Raw genomic sequence first — 21,988 nt, forward strand, 5'->3', positions numbered from 1 at the left:
GTTCGAGCGACTCTGGAGCTCAGCGCGTATGGCGTTTCGGCGTGTCGGCGTGTAAGTGTACCCCCCCGACCCAGAGTACCCCCGGGTACACAACGCCTAGGGCCAAAGTACCCTGGGGTACATGACGACTAGGTTCAAGTATCCAGGGTACAATGCGCCTAGGTGCCAGGCGAATTGTACCCCGGGTACAATGCGGCTAGGCGAAACGTCCCCCGGGGTACATTTTGCCTAGGCTTATTGTATCCCCGCCGGCCGGAGGAGGATGCACGTCGCCTAGGCGCAATGCATCCCCCCGGATACAAGAGACTAGGCGAGGAGTACCCTCGGCCGGCCGGGGGGGGATACAAAAAGCCTAGGCGCAATGCACCCCCCCCCCGGATAAAAAAACGAGAAAAAAAAGAAAAAAAAAGGGGGGGCCCTTCTCCCACCTCCGCACACAGGTCGGAGGGCCGCCTGCAACTTGGGTGGATCGGGGGAACCGGTGCTTTACAGGCGGCGACCCCAGGGGTTCTCGTCTGTATATGGGCCGGGCTTGAAGGGCGGGTTTGACAGTCTCTCTCTCCCTTGAGAGCCTTTGCTTTTCGCGGGGTGGTCTGTACCAAATGTACACCCGCTGTCCGGCGCTCTCTACCAAAATACAGCTTTTTTAAGGGCCAGCTTCAAAGGACTTATCATCTCCTCCCGACGAATCAGGAGGACCCACCCGCGACCAATTACGGGTGGCGGATTGACGGATCAAATACTCCGTCGCTCCAGTGCCGAGGCCAACCCGCCGAAGCGCAGTTGCTTTTTAGACACCCCAGCGGAGTGGCCAGGTGAATGTGACTCTGACCACTACGCTATCAAGCTTGTACGTCTGGCGTCGTGTTGGACGACGGGTTTGAGTTGCAGTGGGGAAGCCAGTCGAAAAATGTAATGAAATGATGGGAGTCGATCCCAGGGCCCTACTGCCGGGGCCCACGACTTTTGCCGCTCGCCCACCACGGCCCATGACGAATGGAGCGGCGTGAGGCGGGGTCTTGACGCGACAGGAATGGACCGACCCGGTCAAAATTTCACAAGAAGTTTTGGGGGGTCGAACCGCCGACCTCAGCACGGAGAAGCGACGCCCCTACTCCCCAGACCACCACGGCACATGCAGTCTGTTGGCTGAAGTCACGGTTTTCAACCACACTGGGGGAGGCAGTAAAATTAAATGTTAATGTTTTTAGGATTCGAACCCCCGACGTGTGGGACTGTTCTACACGGCTCCGCTCTGATGGCCTCGAACCGTTCCCCAAAAGAAAAGGGAAAACGAAAAAAAATTGAGATGCCGGTATTCGAACACCGCACTGTGCAAATGCGATCGAACGTCTGTAACATTTGCACAGTGCGGTGTTCGAATACCGGCATCTCAATTTTTTTTTCGATTTCCTTCTTTTGTGGAACGGTTCGAGGCCATCAGAGCGGAGCCGTGTAGAACAGTCCCACACGTCGGGGGGTTTGAATCCTAACAAAAATTAACATTTAAATTTTTCTGCCCGCCCAGTGTGGTTGAAAACCGTGACTTCAGCCAACGACTGCATGTGCCGTGGTGGTCTAGGGAGTAGAGGCGTCGCTTCTCCGTGCTGAGGTCGGCGGTTCGACTCCCCAAACTTCTTGTGAAATTTTGACCGGGGCGGTCCATTCCTGTCGCGTCAAGAGCCCGCCTCACGCCGCTCCATTCGTCATGGGCCGTGGTGGGCGAGCGGCAAAAGTCGTGTGGTCCCGGGAGTAGGGTCCTGGGATCGACTCCCATCATTTCATTACATTTTTCGACTGGCTTCCTTCCACTGCAACTCAAACCCGTCGTCCAACACGACGCCAGACGTACAAGCTTGATAGCGTAGTGGTCAGAGTCACATTCACCTGGCCACTCCGCTGGGGTGTCTAAAAAGCAACTGCGCTTCGGCGGGTTGGCCTCGGCACTGGAGCGACGGAGTATTTGATCCGTCAATCCAGCCACCCGTAATTGGTCGCGGTGGGTCCTCCTGATTCGTCGGGAGGAGATGATAAGTCCTTTGAAGCTGGCCCTTAAACAAGCTGTATGTTTGGAGAGAGCGCCGGACAGGGGTGTTTGGTACAGACCACCCCGCGAAAAACAAAGGGTCTCAAGGCAGAGAGAGACTGTCAAACCCGCCCTTCAAGCCCGGCCCATATACAGACGAGAACCCCTGGGGTCGCCGCCTGTAAAGCACCGGTTCCCCCCATCCACCGAAGTTGCAGGCGGCCCTCCGACCTGTGTGCGGAGGGGGGAGAAGGGCCCCCCCTTTTTTTTCTTTTTTTTTTCGATTTTTGTATCCGGGGGGGGGGGTGCATTGCGCCTAGGCTTTTTGTATCCCCTCCGGCCCGGGCCCAGGGGATACTCCTCGCCTAGCTCTTTGTATCGGGGGGGGTGCATTGCGCCTAGGCGACGTGCATCCTCCTCCGGCCGGCGGGGGGTACAATAAGCCTAGGCAAAATGTACCCCGGGGTACATTTCGCCTAGCCGCATTGTACCCGGGGGACAATTCGCCTGGCACCTAGGGCATTGTACCCCTGGGTACATTGAACCTAGTCGTCATGTACCCCAGGGTACTATGGCCCTAGGCGTTGTGCACCCGGGGGTACTCTGCGCCGACGGGTACAGTTCGCCTCCTACACCGGTCTTCCGGCCCACTGTAGCGGAAGTGCTCCGTGTCGTGTCGGGCTGGGTGTGCCACAGTGTGCCACTCATCCGCAGTGGATCCGCGGCCGCCGCGACCGCGCTGTGGAGAGTGCGAACTTGTAGCGAACGCGGCGCGAACGCGGCGCGGGACGACCGCACCGGCTTAGGCTGCTGAGTCGTAAATGAAATAGTGCGGCGAAAGGGGGTGGGGAGCAGTGGCAGAGAGAGAGAGAGAGAGAGAGAGAGAGAGAGAGAGAGAGGGAGAGAGAGAGAGCCGGACGGCACCGCCGCAGTGAGTACTTGGCGGACTTGAGCACGATTGCGCAAGGAATCGGTGAGTGGCCGACCCCTCCCCCCTCTCAGCCCCCCTCCCCGTCGATCACCGTGAAAGGGCAGTGCGCTCCATTTGCTGCCGTGGCCAAGGAGTGCGTGGGCGGACACCTTGCGGGGGAATTACCCGTATCTCGTGTCGCGGCAGCGGCGGCAACGCTCAGGGCTTGTTTTGCGCGAGCCCTCTCTCCTTGCCCTTCCTTCTCCCTCCCTCCCTCCCTCCCCTCTCTCTCTCTCTCTCTCTCTCTCTCTCTCTCTCTCTCTCTCTCTCTGTGGCCGGTGGCGCTGGCCTTTGGCCCAGGCACGCGGACCACATCAAGTAGTGGCAGTCGACGGTAAGTCCGCGCGCCGCGGCGGGCCGCCACCGCAACGGGCTCGCATTGCATTGCCGTCTCCTTGTTTTTCTGTTTTTTGCCTTCGTCCCGCGGGCCCCTGCGCCGCCCTGCGTGGCCCCGCGTGGGGCAGGCAGGGGTCTGGTGGCCCAAAGGGGGCCCCAAAGGGGGAGAAGGGCCCGCCCAGGCCCGCCCAGGGCGCGTAGGTGAGGGGTGGGGCGCATTGCTGAGGCAGCGCCATCCGAGTTGGGGCTCACACCCCTCTCGCCCCCTCCCCCTCCCCCCAGGTCCCCGGGGTTCCGCCGGCGCCGGCCAAGTCGCCCTTACAGTAATGGAATATTTGCCCAGTCGCATTGACAGAGCATCTGTTTCTTTTGCGGATCGCTGTGAAAATAATGAAATAAAATATTCGATTCCCTTTACCATGCCACTGCCTTGGCGACATAGTGGCGCTTCGATGTCCAGCGAGCGAGCCTGAGAGAGAGAGAGAGAGAGAGAGAGAGAGAGAGAGAGAGAGAGAGAGAGAGAGAGAGAGGGGGGGGGGGGAGGGAAGCTCTCCCTTTAATGAACATTTTTGACTGTGTGTCGGCTGCATCCCAGTCAATCTCATTACTTCGGAGGCCCGCCGGAACAAAGGTGATTTAATTTAAAGATTCTCTCCGCGGCCGGTGTGCGAGTTAAGAGCGGAATTCCGCTGTTAAATTCTGTTGACGTTTTGACCGTCCCCGCTGTTATTAAAGGTCGGAGTTTGTCCCGAGAGAAACCGTCGAGGCCATGGATTCGAATGCCACGGACCTTTCACGGCTTTATTTGTGAATATTTCTTTTTGCCTGGACGTGTGAGTGAGATGTCAGTGGCGTGACACTCCGACACGCCGAATGACGTCACAGGCACGCGCGCCAGCAAGCCGTCGTTGAAATGATCGTTTCCGTTTTTTTCTCCGTGAATAAAACAAAATTGCATGGACCAACGCAATCGATCAGCAATGCACCCAAACAACAAGGTTTCCCTTATTATAAAATTAATATTCGAAAAATAACAATTTTGATACAAGGCGCTCTACAAGAGCTCACACCTTCCTGTCAGATTTCTTTCTCAAACGTACCTCGGTCACCAGAGAAAAGAAAAGAAAAACACAGTCGTTTTGATTAATTGCCGAAGAGCGTTTATCGCCGTCCCCTTTTCCCGAGTCGGCCGCGCGAGAAGGCGTGTAACCAGTTTCCGCCCTGCCCCGTGTATTCCATTGTTATTAGAACTGGCTCGTGGGGACGGAGGGGGAGGGGGGAGGGGGACCGGAAATGTGCCAGTCCGGACCCACTGCCAGTGGACGTACGTGCTCTTATTTTCTCGCACGGACCAAGGACCTGTCTGTAGAGGGGCGTCGTGTTGGGCCAATGGAGAGAGAGGGGGAGAGAGAGAGAGAGAGAGAGAGAGAGAGAGAGAGAGAGAGAGAAGAGAGAGGGGAGAGAGAGAGAGAGAGAGAGAGAGAGGCGCCGTCAACTTCCAATCGTTCTCTCAGCTCTAAAACACACTCTGCCCGTAGTGTGACTGGCGCTGAAATGCATTGCTTGACCTGCCAGAGGCAATAGACGCCCTAGCCGGTTGGTGGACTCTAAAAAAAAAAAAAAAAAAAAAACACTTGCAAAATACCGGTTACCGGGTGACAAGACATTTTCTCCACCCTCACAACAACAGATGGATTGAATTCAGGTCGATTCGTGGTGGCTTTATGCGAGAGTAGCACCGAGGTGCCTGAAGTGTTGCCTTTGCTCTTTTTTTTGTCAGTGGCGTGCCAATGGGGTGCGTGGCGCTGCGTGGCGCTGCGTGCGTGTTCCGGAAAAAGGACCGCGATGCGTGTGGCCAGTGTAGCCGCGAGTCACGAAGCGCAGGCCAGCCGCCCGAAGGATCACTCTGTCTCTCTCGCTCCCCTGCGGGACGACCCGTGGGTGCGACAGAGATAGAGCAGAGTCAGACCACTGCCAGGAGAGAGGGAGGAAGTCAAGGCCTGTGGCGTGGCAGTCCAACCAGTTCGACTACTGCCTGAAAAAGAAAATTGAACCGTTCATGGAGCCAGTGTCTGTGTTAACAGTGCAGCCGACAAGTGAGGCACAGGCTTTGGGCTGACACCATCCTCCCCTCTGAACACCCTTCGCACACTCACACACACACCCTTTGACTCATCGCTGCGGCTCTGTTTGATTGACCCACTCTAAGCGCCGCCCGTCGCCAATCGAGATAACTCCAACCCCAATGATAGTCCTTCCACTACACCCTTTTCCTCCCTTTCCAAAAAAACGCGTTTTTTCTGCCGGGACATTTTTGATATGCGTTTCGGGGACACGCCTAGTGAACAGTGTGCCAGAGGACCGGTGGAGGCGGCCAAAATCCCGGACGCGTTTTGAGCTCCAGAGTCGCTAAACGGGACTCGAACCGAACGTGTGACCCCACCGGTGGATTCCTCGTTCGGAGAGCAATCCATCGGTGAGGTCACACGTCCGGTTCGAGTCCCATTCAGCGACTCTGGAGCTGGAAACGCGTCCGGGGTTTTGACCGCCTTCAGCGGTCCTCTGGCACACTGTGCGGCGGTATAGGCATGACGGAGGCGTGCGCTATTTTGTCCCGACTTGGGGACGCGCGGCCCGAAAAGGGCGGCAAAAGAAGCGAAAACAAGCGGCGTGCCCAAGTTGGGGAGCAACAACTTTGCAACAACAGTATTGGCTGGCGCCACCTAGCGCCACCTAGCGCCGCCCAGCGCAGTCGATCGGCCAAGAGAGTCGTTTTCGTCGCTCTGTCTCTCTCGCACCTAGACGGGACGCCCCGAGTGCGAGAGAGACAGAGCGACGAAAACGACTCTTGCAGTTGGCCATCAATGCCATAAAGAGAGACGGCACGAACGAAACGGGTCCGAAAAAATAATTAGGTCAAACGAGGCGCGGCATGTTAGTGAGGATCGGTTTGATTGCCCGGGGCTCGAGGCGGCCGCGGTCAGCAGTCTGGGGTAAGACGGTCTCTTTGAACTAGGTTAAAAAAAAGAAAAAGAAAAAGAAATTTGTGGAAAATATGGACGGCAAAGCTCCGGGATGTATGCACAAGTGTGTGTGTGTGTGTGTGCGCAAGAGGAAAAAAGCGGCAGGCAGTGAGTGAGAGAGAGATAGCGGTGGGCTTTATCCCCTTCTTTTTCAGTTCCCCTCCGCTGGACCCTGATTTGCACTGGGCCGACGGAGGCAAACTCGGACCACCACCCCTTTTAACCTGTCAAGTAATTGGCCAGTGGGGAAGACGACCTCCTCCCTCTGTCCTTCTCTCTCTCTCTCTCTCTCTCTCTCTCTCTCTCTCTCCTCTCTCTCCCCCTCTCTCTCTCTCTCTCTCTCTCTCTCTCTCTCTCCCTCTCCCCTATAACGGGGCCCCACCTTCCCTTGCGCATTGGCCCCGTGCAGCTTGAATCATGCCCCACGTTTCCGGCCGCGAACAGCCCTTTATCTCTCTCTCTCTCTCTCGCACCCGTGTGGCGTTCCGCACAGGTGCGAGAGAGACAGAGCGATGGTTTCGATTGTCTCGATTGCAGTCGATTGCACCGCCGCCCCGCGCTCCGTCACTTCGGGCGTGCGGTCGGCAGCGTCGTGCGTATGCGGGACCTTGTTTGTGCGTGGTCTGGTGTGTGGGAGAGAGGGAGAGAGAGAGAGAGAGGGAGAGAGAGAGAGAGAGAGAGAGAGAGAGAGAGAGAGAGAGAGAGGAGAGAGAGAGAGAGAGAGAGAGAGAGAGAGAGAGAGAGAGAGAGAGAGAGGCGGCGGTGTGGCAAGCCGGCAAGCCTGCAGTGCGGCAGTCCTCGTCCTCATTTGTCCCACTGTTTATGTGTTTGAACCCGCGCCCTTTCAGCTTCGCAAGCGTCGCAAGCGTGGCAAGCGTCGCGGCGCCCTTTCGCCTGCAGCGTTCCCCCATTGAATTACCAGTGGCGCGGGGGGACGATTCGCGCCGAAAAGACTTGGATTCTGCGCCGATTACCACGTTTTGCTGCGATCAGTAAATAAAATTATTCAGGTTTTTAAATTTGTTGCTTGGGAATTTTCACGCACCCCCCCCCCCCTCCCGTTTTTCTTCCTTTGTTCTCCGTCCAAGGTCGGTCAAATTTAAAGGTGATGGAAGGAAAAATCAGGTTAGGTGGCCTGTCTAACGTCCCAGGCCAGCTGCTTGGGTTTTCTTTTTCTGGGAGGTCTAAAGTGTCGGATTTTGCTGCTGGTGGTATGGAAATGAGTCCAGGTCGCAGCCGGCAGGGCGGGGCGGGGCGGGCCCCGGCAGCAGGCTGTGCAACACATGGCAGAGTGGGAAGTGTCCGAGCAGTGGTGCTGAATTCGTTAATGAACGCCCCTGCAAAATAAGAGCAGGGGAGTCTCCACTGCGGCAGGGCAGCCAGGGCCGCCCCACAGTGGGCCAGAAGACCGGCGCCGTCGGCCAAAACCAGACGCGTTTTGAGCTCCAGAGTCGCTAAGCAGGACTCGAACCGAGCGTGTGACCCCACCAATGGATTGCTCTCCGAACGAGGAGTCCATTGGTGGGGTCACACGTCCGGTTCGAGTCCCATTTAGCGACTCTGGAGCTCTAAACGCGTCCGGGATTTTGTCCTCCTCCACCGGTCTTCTGGCCCACTGTGCGCCCGGGGGTGTTGCCGTGCTGGCCGTGCCGCTGTCAAGCACTGTGACGCTGTTGGGCGGGTCCAGGGTCCGGGGCGCGGCGGGGGCGGCGTCGAGAATTTCATTAAAAGCCATCTTTAATAATGGTAAAACAATAATTGGGTAAACGCAAACTTGAGCAGAGAGCTGGCAGCGCTTTTTTTTCTGCCTCGCCCCCTTTGGCCTCGTCGTCCTCTTCGGTCCCTTTGGGGTTGCTGGGAAAATAATCGAATGCTTCCTGGACGCCATGTGCCGTTCGATGAATCGATTCACAGTGTATCGCCAAGCGAAAGATCAAGCCTCTAAGTCAAGTTACGGGATTGGACGGGTGATTTTGTGTTTTAAAAAATCGCAACGATACCATTGTGCGTTTTTCGTGTTTGTTGCTACGAAGCTGACTCGAGTCGTATTTAACTACAGTGGAGCGCTGAAAAGGTGTTTTAGAGTTCTGTCATAAACAGTTCCTCTGGCGGTCTCTGCTCTCTCGGCTCCGTTCTCCCCCCCCCGCCGGGCTCGGGTACGAGGGTGGATGCCTACCTTCCAGGGCTTGGACGTCTCTCTCTCTCTCCTCTCTCTCTCTCTCTCTCTCTCTCTCTCTATCTCTCTCCTTCTCTCTCTCTCTCTCTCTATCTCTCTCCTTCTCTCTCTCTCTCTCTCTCTCTCCCGCAGGGTTGGACGGCTGCTAGGCTAGGGACGGGATATATAAATCACAGGGCCGCACAGTGGTGCACTATCTCGCCGTGTGCCAGACTGTCACACACTCAATTGTCGGCACTTTTACCTCAGTCTTATCTCACACCACAACGTGTGTTCTGCCTCTGCCCTCTCTCACTCCTCCCTCCCCGCCCACAAACTCGGTTTACTTGACCTTGTGCAGGAACTCCGCCCCAAAAAAACTCCCTGGTTCATAAATTTAAAACCTATCGACACCAGAAATTATTATTAAATAAAAAAAAAACTTGAAGCATTTTTCCTGTTTTGTCAAAAAAAAAATCAATTCATAAGGCCCATAGTGTGCCTTTAAAAGAACTATCTTTAACCCTTTCTGAAAGGTTCGCGATGAGTGTCTCGAGGTTGCGGTGGCACACCGTGGTTCCGAACGGCCCGATTCGTCATCAAATGCCGTGGTTTGTTTTCTCTGTAAATACGCTAGCAGTCAATGACCTAGAGGGAAAACTCGCCAGGGCCAAAACTTGCCCCAAACTCCGCGGAGAGGCAAGTCTCGCATGCATGATAGGTTGATGGATAGTTGATATTGAAAGGGCCTTCACCCGGCCGAGCAGTGCTGGCATAGTGCTGGCAGTGCTGGCTCGCACCCCAACCCGAGATCTTGAACCGAGTCTCGAACCGAGTCTCGAACACGCGCGCGAGTTATCGGCCTCGTAAGCAACGGAGTCGGCGACTTCCAGTGTGAGAATGGACAGCGGAGTGGTACTCTACTCCGTGTGCGCATTTCTATTTCGCAAACTTCCCTGCAAAACTTTCTGCTGGCTTGCTCCCGGGACCCCACCTTGGCAGTGCCGTACCGTATTCATATTCACTGGTAAACAAATTTCAAACTGGTTTCTTGTTTTGTTTGGCTCAGGGACACACGGAGTGGCGCAAGCCCGTGGGGAATTGAAACGGGGAGGGGAAAAAGGGGGGGGGGCGTTATTGCCAGTGTGGGTTTACGACCAGCCTGGCTTCTAATTCTCTGGAATGATTCAAGAAGTGGCGGGCTGGGATTGAGGCGAAATGAAGGCGGATGGCGTTTACGAGTGTGGGCCCGAGATGAATTTCCGGCGGGGCGTAAGTGCGCGAGCAGGCCGGTGGAGGCGGCCGAGACTCTGGACGCGTTTTGAGCTCCAGCGTCGCTAAATGGGACTCGAACCGAACGTGTGACCCCACCAATGGATTCCTCGTCCGCACCGCAGAGCAATCCATTGGTGGGGTCAAACGTTCAGTTCAAGGCCCATTTAACGACTCTGGAGCTCAAAACGCGTCAGCGATTTCGACCGCCTGTCTTGGCCCACTGCGCGCCAGAGAGCTCACAGAATGAACTCCAGTGTGAGTTGCGCAGCTGGGACCTGGATCAAGTGGTGCAGGCTACCGACCGATTCCTTCTTGGAAGAGCAATTCATTGGTACAATCATGTGTGCCATTCCGAGGAACTAGCCCTTGCCCAGTACACCGGCTGTCCCGCCCACCGCGCTATCCCAGGCTGGCCGGCGAGGCGTGGGGTCTTAATAAACCCGTGTGGTCTTCTGTTTGGGCGCCCAACGCGAGAGGGGGAAATATTTGCATTCGCTCCCTCGGGCAGATTGGCGCGTGTACACGTGTGTATGAAGGGCGGTGGGGCGGAGCCGGCAGAGCCACCCTCAAAGAAAACGCGTTTCGGCTCAAGCGGGGTCAGTTCAGCAGTGGCCTCTCCTCGTGCAAAATCCTGGACGCGTTTTGAGCTCCAGAGTCGCTAAATGGGTCTTGAACCGAACGTGTGACGCCACCGGTGGATTCCTCGTTCGGTGAGCGATCCATTGGTGGGGTCACACGGTCGGTTCGAGTCCCATTTAGCGACTCTGCAGCTCAAAACGCGTCTAGAGTTTCGGCCGCCTCTGTGCGCCACTGCTGACGACTGGGCGGACGGGCCTCGTCACCGTCCTCGGCACGTTCCGCGGGCATCTGTACTCATGCCTCCGCTCGGCAAGAAGGCGAGGAAAAAGCGGCCACTCCAGCGGTCGGTTAGTTGTGCGACTAATATCCCGAGGGGGCGGGAAGAAAGAAGACCCGGTGCGGCCGGTGCGGCGTCACGTACGCGGCGGTGCATCACGGGGCAAAAAGGAACTCCCCGGCGCCAGTTTAGCCTTCACAGAGGACCAGAAGACCGGTGGAGGCGGCCAAAACTCTAGACGCGTTCTGAGCTCCAGAGTCGACTCTGGAGCTCGCTAACTGGGACTTGAACCGAACGTGTGACCCCACCAATGGATTGCTCTCCGAACGAGGAATCCATTGGTGGGGTCACACGTCCGGTTAGAGTCCCATTTAGCGACCTGGAGCTCAGAGCGCGTCTAGAGTTTCGGCCGCCTCCACCCGTCTTCCCCCTCTCTTTGCAGTGTACCCGTCTTTCCGGCCTGCCGAGCGGGCCGCCACCTGGGACGTGCTTTTTTCCCCCTGGACTTTGCATTATGCTTATTCTTTGCTCCTCCGCGACAATTTCTTTTATGTGCGCATTATACCTGGTGTTTGTAGTCCCTTTTTTTCCTTCTCAGCGTCGTGCCGCGTCGTGCGGAGCGGCAGCTTGCCGAGCGGCACGCGTGGAATAAAAGGGACCGGGTTCGAACCACATCAGCGGCACATGCCGTTTCTTTTTTTATTTTTATTTTTTCGCGCCTCCCCCTCCGCCAGCCGCGGAGGGGGAGATATATCGGGCGTATCGCTTCGCCGGATGAATTTAGACGTATCCCTGCATCGCCTGTCGCGTCGGCCGCGTCACATATTGCATCGCCACAATTCCGCCGCCGGCCGTGTTGCCATGTTTCCACATGTTTCCCGGCGATCGGGGGAAGGGATCCGTCCGGCGCCGCCTGAATTCGCGGATGCCGGATTCCATCCGGATTCCATCCGGGGACGTTTTCCGACGCCTGTGGCTTCTTTCGAATTCAAGAAAAGAGATCATGATTTAAAGAAAGTGTCTTTTTTTCTTGTCTTTTTTGTCTTTACATTATTGTTTTTAAATCTTTGTTGGTTTTAAAATCTTTGTTGGTTTTCAAATTTTTGTTGGCTTTAAAATTTTTGTTGGTTTTCAAATTTTTGTTGGTTTTTAAATTTTTGTCGGTTTTAAAATTTTTATTGGTTTTAAAATTTTGTTGTTTTTAAATTGTTGCTGTTTTTAAATTTTCGCTATTTTTTTAAAACTTTTGTTGGTTTTAAGATTTTTGTGGCTTTTTTATTTTTTTTGCGGACAATTTGAAAGAGTTCAACGTCAAAACATAACAAAAAAGAAGTTCCTTTTTGCAACTGAAAAAATCTACGCAGGTCATTTGTAACGCCCCAACATCCAGCACGAAAATGTTGTTGTCGTGGTGCTCTCCCCCCCCCCTCCTCCAGTCGGAAGCACGAAACTAATGTACGCCCCCCGAGGGGCTGCAGGGTGGCGCGGCACGGCGTGGCTACGATGTCAAAGGCGGCGCGAGTTCCAGATGGGGCCATTCGGTGCAGATGATCTCTGAGTGTAATGCGGGCAACTTCATCCACAATGCAGGGAGCGACACCTTAAAAAAAAGAGAGAGAGGACCAATTGGAGCCGGCGAACGGTTCTGGGTGCCTCGCAGTGCCTTGGCACTTGCGCGGCCACTCCATCGCAAAGTTTGACTGGGGACCGAAAGTGGGCCGCAGTTCTCCTTCGGCTGGCCGTCGGCAGGCCGACCCGGTCGCCGACTCGGTCGACTTGGCCGGCGGCGCGCGGCTCGCCACGCCCGGGAAGACAAATATGAATTTTTATTGGCAGGAGAGGAAAGAAAACAAGGCTTGCTGCTGTGTCGCGCCGCCCCGCCGCCCGAGTGAAAAGAATTTCGAGTGTCGTTGTTTGGCCGACTCGCTGCTGCGCCCCGGACCGCCAAAGATGTCGTTTGGATAGAAAGAGAGAGAGAGAGAAAAAAAGTTTTGGGCGCAGAACGAGGTCAACTGGATGTCAAGCTGACCCTTCCGGGCGCGTGACGTGTGGCAAATTAGCGGCTCGAGAGAGAGAGAGAAGGAAAAAAGGAGAAAAAAAAAGATGAAAGGAGGCCAGAAAGAAAAAGGACAAGGGAATAAGTAAGGAGGGTGGCGGCTGAAATGAGGTGGGGAGGAGGGGGGGGGGGCAGATGTTTTCAGATGGCTGTAGCACGCAACCTGATTGCCATTGGAGCAACACACACACGCACCGTCCGACCGACTCCCATAAAAAAGAGACGCGAGTAAATATGGGCGTAGAGCAAACCTTGTAAACTTGCGCGGGCTGGTCCGGGCTGGCCGCTATAGGACCGCGAGAGCCGCTAGGTGGCGAGCCAGAGCCATGTTTGTGATTTCCCATGATTCAGCCGGCCGAGCGCGCACCCCTGGCGGTGTAGGTGTGTCTCGTAAACAGGGCCAGCGCGGCAGCATTAGTTTGTCTTGGGAAAGCCTGCCCGGCCGCGGCAGTGGGTCAGAAGACCGGTGGAGGCGGCCAAAACTGTAGACGCGCTTTCAGCTCCAGTGCCTCTTAACAAGACTCAAAGCAAGCGGTTCTCACTTAAGGGGGTGCTCTCAAAGGTTTGATCAAATTTGCTGCAATACTGCTCCCACCCTAAGGCGGTTAATCGCACTCCGTAGCAAAGGCATGCTAAAGGAAGGCCCGAAGACCAATTGCCCTTTTGAGGGAGTACGAAGGCTCGTCTCGGATCAGAGGCAGTGGCTGCTTGAAGTCGGCCCAAAAAACGATTTTTCAAAGGCACTTGCGACCGTTTTGATCAACTCAGAGACAATACTGCTCCCAAACTAGGGCGGAATCGGACTGGAGGAATCCATTGATGGGGCCACACGTTCGGTTCGAGTCCCTTTTAGCGACTCTGGAGCTCAAAACGCGTCTTTGGCCGCTTGGCAAGGCTGCATCGTTTCCGCCCGCGCCAGCGCTGCCTTTGCTCGGCCGACGTGACGGCCGCGTTTAAACCATCCGTCTCGCTGCGAATTTGTTTTCCCGCTTCCGCTTCGCCGGGCCGTTCTTGGCTCCATTATGCTGCCAGGGTCAGCACACTGGGAGTCGTTTTCTGTCCTTATCGCACTCACGCGGCGTGCCGCGCGGCCGTGAGAGAGACAGACGGCAGTCGCTGCGCTTGCCGCGCTTGCCGCGCTCGCCGCTCGCCGAGCAGCCTGCCAATAATGCACGACAACTACACTGTTAAAAAAATTCTGAAAATTCAGACAACTTTTTTCAGACTTGACGTTATGAAACACCAATTAAGACCTTTTTATGAAATTTCATAACTTTTGTCTGAGATGTCAGACAGGGCAGTCTGAGACCGTGCTTGGTCTGAATATTTGTACCCAGTCTGAAATTTCATAATGAGGGAAGTCATAAAATTAAGATTAGGCTGACTAATACAAAACCAGATATACAAAATCAAACGTCGCGCATCAAAGCATTATGATATTGGCAGTTGTTATGTTGAGGGAGCTTGTTGAATGCAAACTGTGGACCAATCACTTCTCAAATGGTTTGGTCCACTTGCTTGCAGCCGCCTGGAGTTACGTTTCAGGGACCTGCCGCTAGGTGGCGCCTGGAGCGCCGCGGCAGATCGCCACTTTGTATTTCCGATTAATTTCATTAAAGTAAATAAATTTTGCAAACAGCATCATCTGTTGCTTTAGTAATTATCAGCTCTAGCCTTTAGCAATAAGTTTGAAACAAAATATTACTCTGAAGTCGATAAAACCACATTTCAATCTTGGCTCTCGCTGGCGTCTGCGTTCGGTCATTAGGTTGGGTGCCCGCATGATCCTCCGTGATGTTGAGGCGCCTCACCTGTGATCTCACCCTCGTACGACGAGTGCCGCAGTCTTACTGCGGACCATCCCGTCTGATATTTTTTGAGTAGCGATGGTGTCCATCGTGCGCGGAATCCCGGCGCGCTTTGAAGTTTGCTGTCTCTCACAGGAGAAATATCGTTATCCGTCCAGTAGGTCCGCCCTAACCAGCGTCTAGACCACCACAATAGGCTGCCCTTTCCGCACGATTGCTGCAGGATGAATTCACACAGTATGTTCTAAAATTTTAGACAAAAAGTATGAATTTTCAGCTACAAAGCAGTGGGAATTTTAAGACTTGGCCATGTCTGAATTTTAAGACTTCATTTTCAGACCAAGACGAGTCTGAAAATTAATAACGAGTTTATGTAAAAGTACTTCACTCAAATTAGTCTGAAAATTCAGAAATTTTTTTTAACAGTGTACTCGTGTATTTACAGAGCGCGTTGTTTGCCGAGGGATCACCGCGCCTCGCCAAACGGACGGCGCCACTGATCGGTCCGTCGGAAGCGCGGCAGCCTCGGCGGCAGCGGCCGCTGGAGAGGGATCAACAACATTGTGGCAGCACGCTGATAGCTCCACTGCAAAAAGTCGCTGTATCTTAGTGAGAAAAAACAGTGGGGCGGCGCAGTGGGCCAGAAGACCGCGGTGGAGGCGGTCAAATCTCTGGACGCGTTTTGAGCTCCAGAGTCGTTGAATAGGACTCGAATTGACCGTGTGACCCCACCAATGGATTCCTCGTTCGGAGAGCAATCCATTGGTGGGGTCACACGTTCGGTTCGAGTCCTGTTTAGAGACTCTGGAGCTCAAAACGCGTCCGGGATTTTGACCGCCTCCGCCGGTCTTCTGGCCCACTGTGCGCGGGGGCCACTGGGGCCAGCGGGGGCGCGGACCCTGTTTACAGGCACTCGACAAAGCGGTGTACACAGTCTGCTGTCCTCTACACCACGACGAAGGCCCGGCCGAGCGAGTGACGAATCGTTCCCCGCGATGCCCTCGTGGGGGTGGGGGCGCGGGGGCCCCGACCGGATTGGGATTTCATATGCAAACGTGAACTGTTGGCTTCAAATTGCTGATCTGAAATGCACAGTGACATGGGCGTTGACATGGACCCTTTCAGGGACTCATATCCGGACGGGTATAGCGGACCGCCTTTTTGGAGGGTGACGTATTAGGTTTACTGTATGTTGAAATACGAAAAAGAAAATGAAACCGATTTAAACAGACTAATATGTCGAGAGTAAAAGGGTTGCGCTGTACGTTAAAAATTTCGTGTGGCCAATGGTTATTCCTGCGGTTTCCCCACGATCTAATTCTTACTTCCCTGACGCCTCTCGGGCCATTGCACTTTAGATGGAGTTTTGACAATCCGTTTAGCCCAGCCGCCACGGACTGCCTGCTTGATGAAGGTGAAATGAGCCTCGTTGTTTTGGTTGTTCGCAGGACCTGTCCGAGTACAAGTGCGCCCGCGGAGAGTCGCCGCAGTTCAACCCGCACAAGCCAGTATCCGGCGTCATCGGCGCCTCCTTCAGCGTCGTGTCCATCATGGTGGCCAACATCCTGCGCCTCTTCAAGGTGAGGCACAGCGTGGTGGCAAAGCTGGGCGATGCTCTGCGAGGCTTGGCGGGGCCACGCCGGCAGACGGAGGGTGTTAAGAGCCCGCACAGTGGGCCAGAAGACCGGCGGAGGCGGCCAAAACTCTAGACGCGTTTTGAGCTGCAGAGTCGCTAAAACGGACTCGAACCGTGTGACCCCACCAATGGGTTGCTCTCTGAATGAGGAATCCATTGGTGGGGTCACACGTCCGGTTCGAGTTCCATTTAGCGACTCTGGAGCTCGAAACGGGTGCGGTATTTTGGCCGCGTCCACCGGTCTTCTGGCCCACTGTAAACGCCCCGGGGGTGGGCTGCCCCGCGTCATGGGGGCTTTGCCGAGCCGAGAGGAGTTTCTTTCCCGACCGGCGTCTCCTTCTCGCTTTCGGGGACAGGCGGACGAAAGAAATTACCTGGTGGAGGCGGCCCATCCGGCCCACGCATGTCTCTCCACTGTAAACAGACACGGGCTAAGGAAGCGATCCGGTTTTCATCCCGGAGTCGTGGCAGCCGTGCGTCTGCCGGCGAGTGGGTGGCGGGCCTGGCAGCACGCTGCCAGCACACTGCCAGCACAGCCTGCACGGGGCCTAGCAGTGGGGCGCAGACGCACACACACATATCGACACACACATCGCTGGACTGCCAGACCTCATTCTCGTCTCGCGTCACGCCTCGCCCACCCCGCCCCGCCCCGCCCCGCCCCGCCCCGCCCCGCCCCGCCCCGCCCCGCCCTGCTCCCGATGCGGGCCCTGTCCTGCAAGTTAACGGCACGACAGGCGCCTCTATGAGCTTTACAAAATTCCAATGTGGATTGACTGCCCGCACTGGAAGGGAGGGCAACCCCCTCACAGTGGGCCAGACGACCCCAAAGCAAGTGGCCTCCTCCCATGATAGACCATGTGGTTTGCTTAAGTTCACCCCGCATCTCCCTTTTTTTTCCGCCCAGATGATCCCATTTCTCGCAATGATGTAGTCCATGATTCTCCCGATCGCGCGTCGCGCTTCGCCCCTTGAGATGTCGGGATGGACGTGCGTCTGGCGGCTGGTGCCATAACTCACCGTGCTGCTCCTCGCCGGCTCTGTTTCGGGCTTAACTGTTTCCGCACTGGCCTTGGGCCCTGCGCCTGGGGCCGTGCGCCTCACGGCGCGTCAGGCGCAGGCATCGACAGGTGTGTCTGCGCGAGCAGTCCCGTCGATTTCCGATACTCGGGGCTGTCTTAGCGTCACGGCCAATCTTTTTTTTTTTTTTTCTTTTTCAGAACGTGCGCTTGTGCTTGTGTGTTAAGAAAAGGGTGGGGGATGCTACCGCGTTACCCATTGGCCTTAAAACTGAAATTTAGTCAGTGATTCGCAGTGGGCCAGAAGACCGGCGCCGGCGGCCAAAACTCCAGCCGCGTTTTGAGCTCCAGCGTCGCTAAACAGGACTCGAACCGAGCGTGTGACACGACCCAGTGGATTCCTCGTTCGGAGAGCAATCCACCGGTGGGGTCACACGTTCGGTTCGAGTCCCATTTAGCGACTCTGGAGCTCAAAACGCGTCCAGAATTTTTCGCCGCCTTCACCGGTCTGCTGACCCACTGCGCAATTCCAGAGAATAACTAATTTAACCGTGGCTCCGGTGGCATGGATGCGCCGCCAGCCAGCTTGACTTCCTCGCTCTCGCTCCTGTACACGACCTACTTTCCGTGTGCTCCCCTGCCGACCCCGCCGGGCACTCACACACACACACATACAGACACACACACACACACACAGACGCGCACACACACAGACGCACGCACCTGTCCGGTGCGCAGTGCTGTTTGACAGCGCCGCTCAGCCAAGTCCGTCAGCCGTAAAATTATGCAAACTGCAGGGGCATCGAGACGACGACGGCTGCTGCTGCCGCTGCTGCATAATCCCGCCTTTGGCTGCAGCCACGCCCCATTAGCCCAACGGGCCGCCCAACGGCCGAATGGCCCACCACTTTTCCCGCGCAATATTTATTTGACGGCCTCGTCGCATCGGATGGCCCTTTTGTGTGTGTGTATACGTGTGTGTGTGTGTGTGAGTGTGTGTGTGTGAGTGTGTACTTGTTTGGCGAACTAGTGGCCGCCCCGCGAATCGGTTCTGGGTGTTTCCGCGCGAAAAACAGCCGTAATTTTGTCGGGCGCCCCGTAAACTGCGGCCTGTCCGGGGTTGGCGGGTCGCTGGCGGGTCGCTGGCGGGTCGCCGGTCGACAGGAGTGGGGGGGTACACCCGATATGGTTTATCTCTGGTGGCGGTGCCCAGGTGGGTGCTGCGCAGGGCTCGGCGTGGTACGCGCTGCCCCGGGGGCACTCAGGGGCACACTGCACAGTGGGCCCGACGACCGGCGGAGGCGGACCAAATCCCGGACGCGTTTTGAGCTCCGCAGTCGCTAAATGGGACTCGAACCGAGCGTGTGACCCCACCAATGGATTCCTCGTTCGGAGAGCAATCCATTGGTGGGGTCACACGTTCGGTTCGAGGCCTGTTTAGCGACTCTGGAGCTCAAAACGCGTCCAGGGTTTTGGCCGCCTCCACCGGTCTTCTGGCCCACCGTGCGCCGGGCGGGGCCGAGGCCGGCGGCCCCTTGTCTTTGTGGCTTAAAACTTCCCGAGCACCCTTTCCTCCCTTGTGCGGCACGTGGTCACCACGGTGTGCCGGCCGGCCGGTGCGAGCATGCCTCGGAGCACGCCGGGCTTTTCCGGGGTCACTCCACTCCCGTGCCACCTTCCGAGAGCACGAAAAAAAATAAAATTACAGAACAAAAAAAAAATAAAGAACGCCGAAAAAACTTCTGGTTTTCGCCGCGCTGCCCTCATGCAAAATTGTTCGCGCTTCCAATTTTTATTTTCTTCCTTTTTTGAACGGCTGCCTGGCCCACCGCCTTGCCGTGGACGTCCCCGACTGCGTTCGGAATGCGTGATGAGCAGAGCAGGGTGCCAGCGGGGAGCGAGTCCATCGGAGTGCAGTGGGGCCGGCCGCCGCACAGTGGGCCAGAAGACCGATGGAGGCGGACAAAACTCTGGACGCGTTTTGAGCTCTACAACCTCTAAATGGGACTCGAACCGAACGTGCGACCCCACCAATGGATTCCTCGTTCGGAGAGCAATCCATTGGTGGGGTCACACGTTCGGTTCGAGGCCTGTTTAGCGACTCTGGAGCTCAAAACACGTCTAGAGTTTTGTCCGCCTCCACCGGTCTTCTGGCCCACTGTGCGTCGAGGCGACCGGGCAGCCCCCTCAGTCAATCCTCCGCCTTTTTATTCGTCTGGAAATGCCGCCATTTTTTTTACAAGCGTCATGTCCTGAATTGAAAGGTGAGAATCAGGAAAGATCTGCTCGATAACCACAGTCTGAGCGAGCACTCGCCCCCCAACGCCTTGGAGAGCGTTCCGTTTTTGCCGTCGTCTCTTTCTAGTTTGTCTTTGCTGTTCCCGCCCAAAGTGATACTGAGCACGCGGTCGGCCGTTGCGGTCCGTTTACGCAGTGTACGCCCCACATAGGTGCTGTTTCCGCGGGAGGGTGAGGCTCGGTTCAAATTGGTTTTGGCGTCTGCCCAGGACAGTATCGCGATACGGCCAAACTTTACTCTTTCGGCAAGTTTTTTGAATCGAGTTTTAAGTTGTTTCTCGTTGCGTGTTTGGGCCGTTTGTTAAACGCCGCAGTCCGGGTGTAGTGCTTTTGCCGCCCTCTGACGAGATCTTGATGCGTCCTTTTGATTCTATCCCGCCGCTGGGGGTGGGGGGCTGTTCATTGTTTACTCTTGGATTCGAGGCAAGCGGCCACAAATTGAAAGTTTTGAGCGTTGTAGTCTCCGTCTCCGTGACCCGTCATCTCTCCCGCAAGAGGCCTGCCCGCCTGCCTGCCTGCCTGCCTCAGCATTGACTTTATCTGGCAGCGATAAGGGAGGAGGCTTCTCCCTGCTGAGCCGAGTGTCAAGTGGCGAGGCTCATCTCTGTCGTCTGCTCCCTGGCCGCACGGGGAGACGGACTGTTGTTGCTTTTGTTTTTGTTTATTTTTTTTCCTTGCGGAATAGGAAAGGGCGCGTTTCTCATCAAGAAGGGCGGCGGAACAAATAGCTGGGCTTACAGAGGAATTAGGTCGAGTCAGCCAATCAGGGAACGTCAGTTTAAACGTCGCTTGGTTTGTTAGTGCCCCGCAGCGCGCCGCGGCGTGATGGATGTCCTGACCAAAAACAATTTGACTGTTTTTTCCCCCTTTTTTTGTGGGATGAATCGGTTTTTTTGGCGTGTACCGCAATTCCATCCATTGGCCAGTGTTGCGGTCGCTGTGGGTTAGGAGCGGCCATGCAAATGCAATTAATTCGTATGGCTAAGTTATGAGCCACTTATCAGCTTAAACGTTAAATTATTCCGTGTTGTTTCGAATTGGAGGATTTTCCATTGTGGTTTGACGTCTGACGTCCCTCACTTCGTCCAATCAGTCGATGCGGCCGTTGCGTCATCGCCAGTAATAACGAGGGTGGGTGGCCAAAATGCCAGACGCGTTTTGAGCTGCAGAGTCGCTAAATAGGACTCGAACCAAACGTGTGACCCCACCAATGGATTGCTCTCCGAACGAGGAATCCATTGGTAGGGTCACACGTTCGGTTCGAGTCCTACTAAGCGACTCTGGAGCTCGAAACGCGTCTGGAGCTTTGGCGCCTCCACCGGTCAGCCCACTGTGCGAGCTAGATTCCTTGCGGTGGAGTGACTGCTCGGCAGGGCGCTTGTTTAGCTGCCTTATCGGCCTGTCGAACGCACGGCCCAAGTTGGAGAACAACGCCCGCGGACGCAAAGCAGCCATGTTTACGACTCTTGTGGGAAACTTGGATTTCAACTCATCTTTTACGGCGATCCGGGAGCGCGGAAGACACGATAAGGCGGAGTATTGATGCTTGGTGGCGCGACGGTGGCGGACGGAATGGCGCACAGTGGGCCAGAGGACCGGTGGAGGCGGCCAAAACTCGAGACGCGTTTTGAGCTCCAGTCGCTAAATGGGACTCGAACCGAACGTGTGACCCCACCAATGGATTCCTCGTTCGGAGAGCAATCCATTGGTGGGGTCACACGTTCGGTTCGAGTCTCATTTAGCGACTCTGGAGCTCAAAACGCGTCCAGAGTTTCGGCCGCCGGCCCGCCAGTGTGGCAGCACGACGCCTGCAGGCTGGAGGGCTCGAGATAAAGTAGCCTCGCGACGCCGTGCGTGGCACTGCGTGCTCTCGATGGATATACATTGGCCCCCCACTGTAATGTTGCCCCGGGGGGCGTTCCCCGATTGCAATCCCATTGCTGCGCTTGCAAACGCGCTGCCAGTGTAGGCGTCACATTTCGCAGTGCTGTTGTTGTGAAATCGCGCCTCGTACATCAGCAGCGGCTGCGCGAGGAAATTGGTATCGCGCGCGGCGACGCTGGTTTATGTCGGGGTAATGCACGCGTCGTGCCAACAAGGAGGGCTCGGAGAGATTGGGATCCGGTTTAATTGAAAAGGGAGCGGCGAAAAAGCAAGCGCGGGTTCGGTCTGAGATTAAAACAGGGAAAGAATGCATACTCTGCGTGAATGGCGGAGCGGCGGCGTGTGCACACTGTATGCCGCCCCTTTTAACATATTGCTGCCGCACTGGCGGCCTGGCGGGGCGAAATCGTACGTTTGACTACAACGGGCGGCCACAGATGTGGCGGACACACTAATGAACAGGGCGCTGGAAAGCCCGGCCCGGCCCGGGCCCGGCTGCCAAGGCGGTCTGGCTGGAGGCACACTGGAAGGGTGACCCGCATGCTGCGCATGCTCGGCGCTCAATCCGTCCCAGGAATGCGACCGACGGGCCGCACACAAGGCGCTGCAGCCGGCCAAAGAGGCGTTTTGAGCTCCAGAGTCGCTA

General features: G+C 56.0%; 1 protein-coding gene across 1 annotated transcript in view; it reads left to right on the forward strand.

Annotated features, from left to right (window-relative positions):
- The window catches only part of LOC117644767 (metabotropic glutamate receptor 2-like), a 112,894-nt gene that overhangs the window by 15,897 nt on the left and 75,009 nt on the right, over positions 1-21,988 (forward strand). The window contains exon 3 of the mRNA XM_034384383.1: positions 15,954-16,085. Coding sequence (XP_034240274.1) covers positions 15,954-16,085 — 132 coding nt within the window. The remainder of the gene's footprint in view (positions 1-15,953; positions 16,086-21,988) is intronic.

This window comes from Thrips palmi, unplaced genomic scaffold (assembly GCF_012932325.1).
Source record: "Thrips palmi isolate BJ-2018 unplaced genomic scaffold, TpBJ-2018v1 HiC_scaffold_18, whole genome shotgun sequence".
Taxonomy (NCBI): Eukaryota; Metazoa; Arthropoda; class Insecta; order Thysanoptera; family Thripidae; genus Thrips; species Thrips palmi.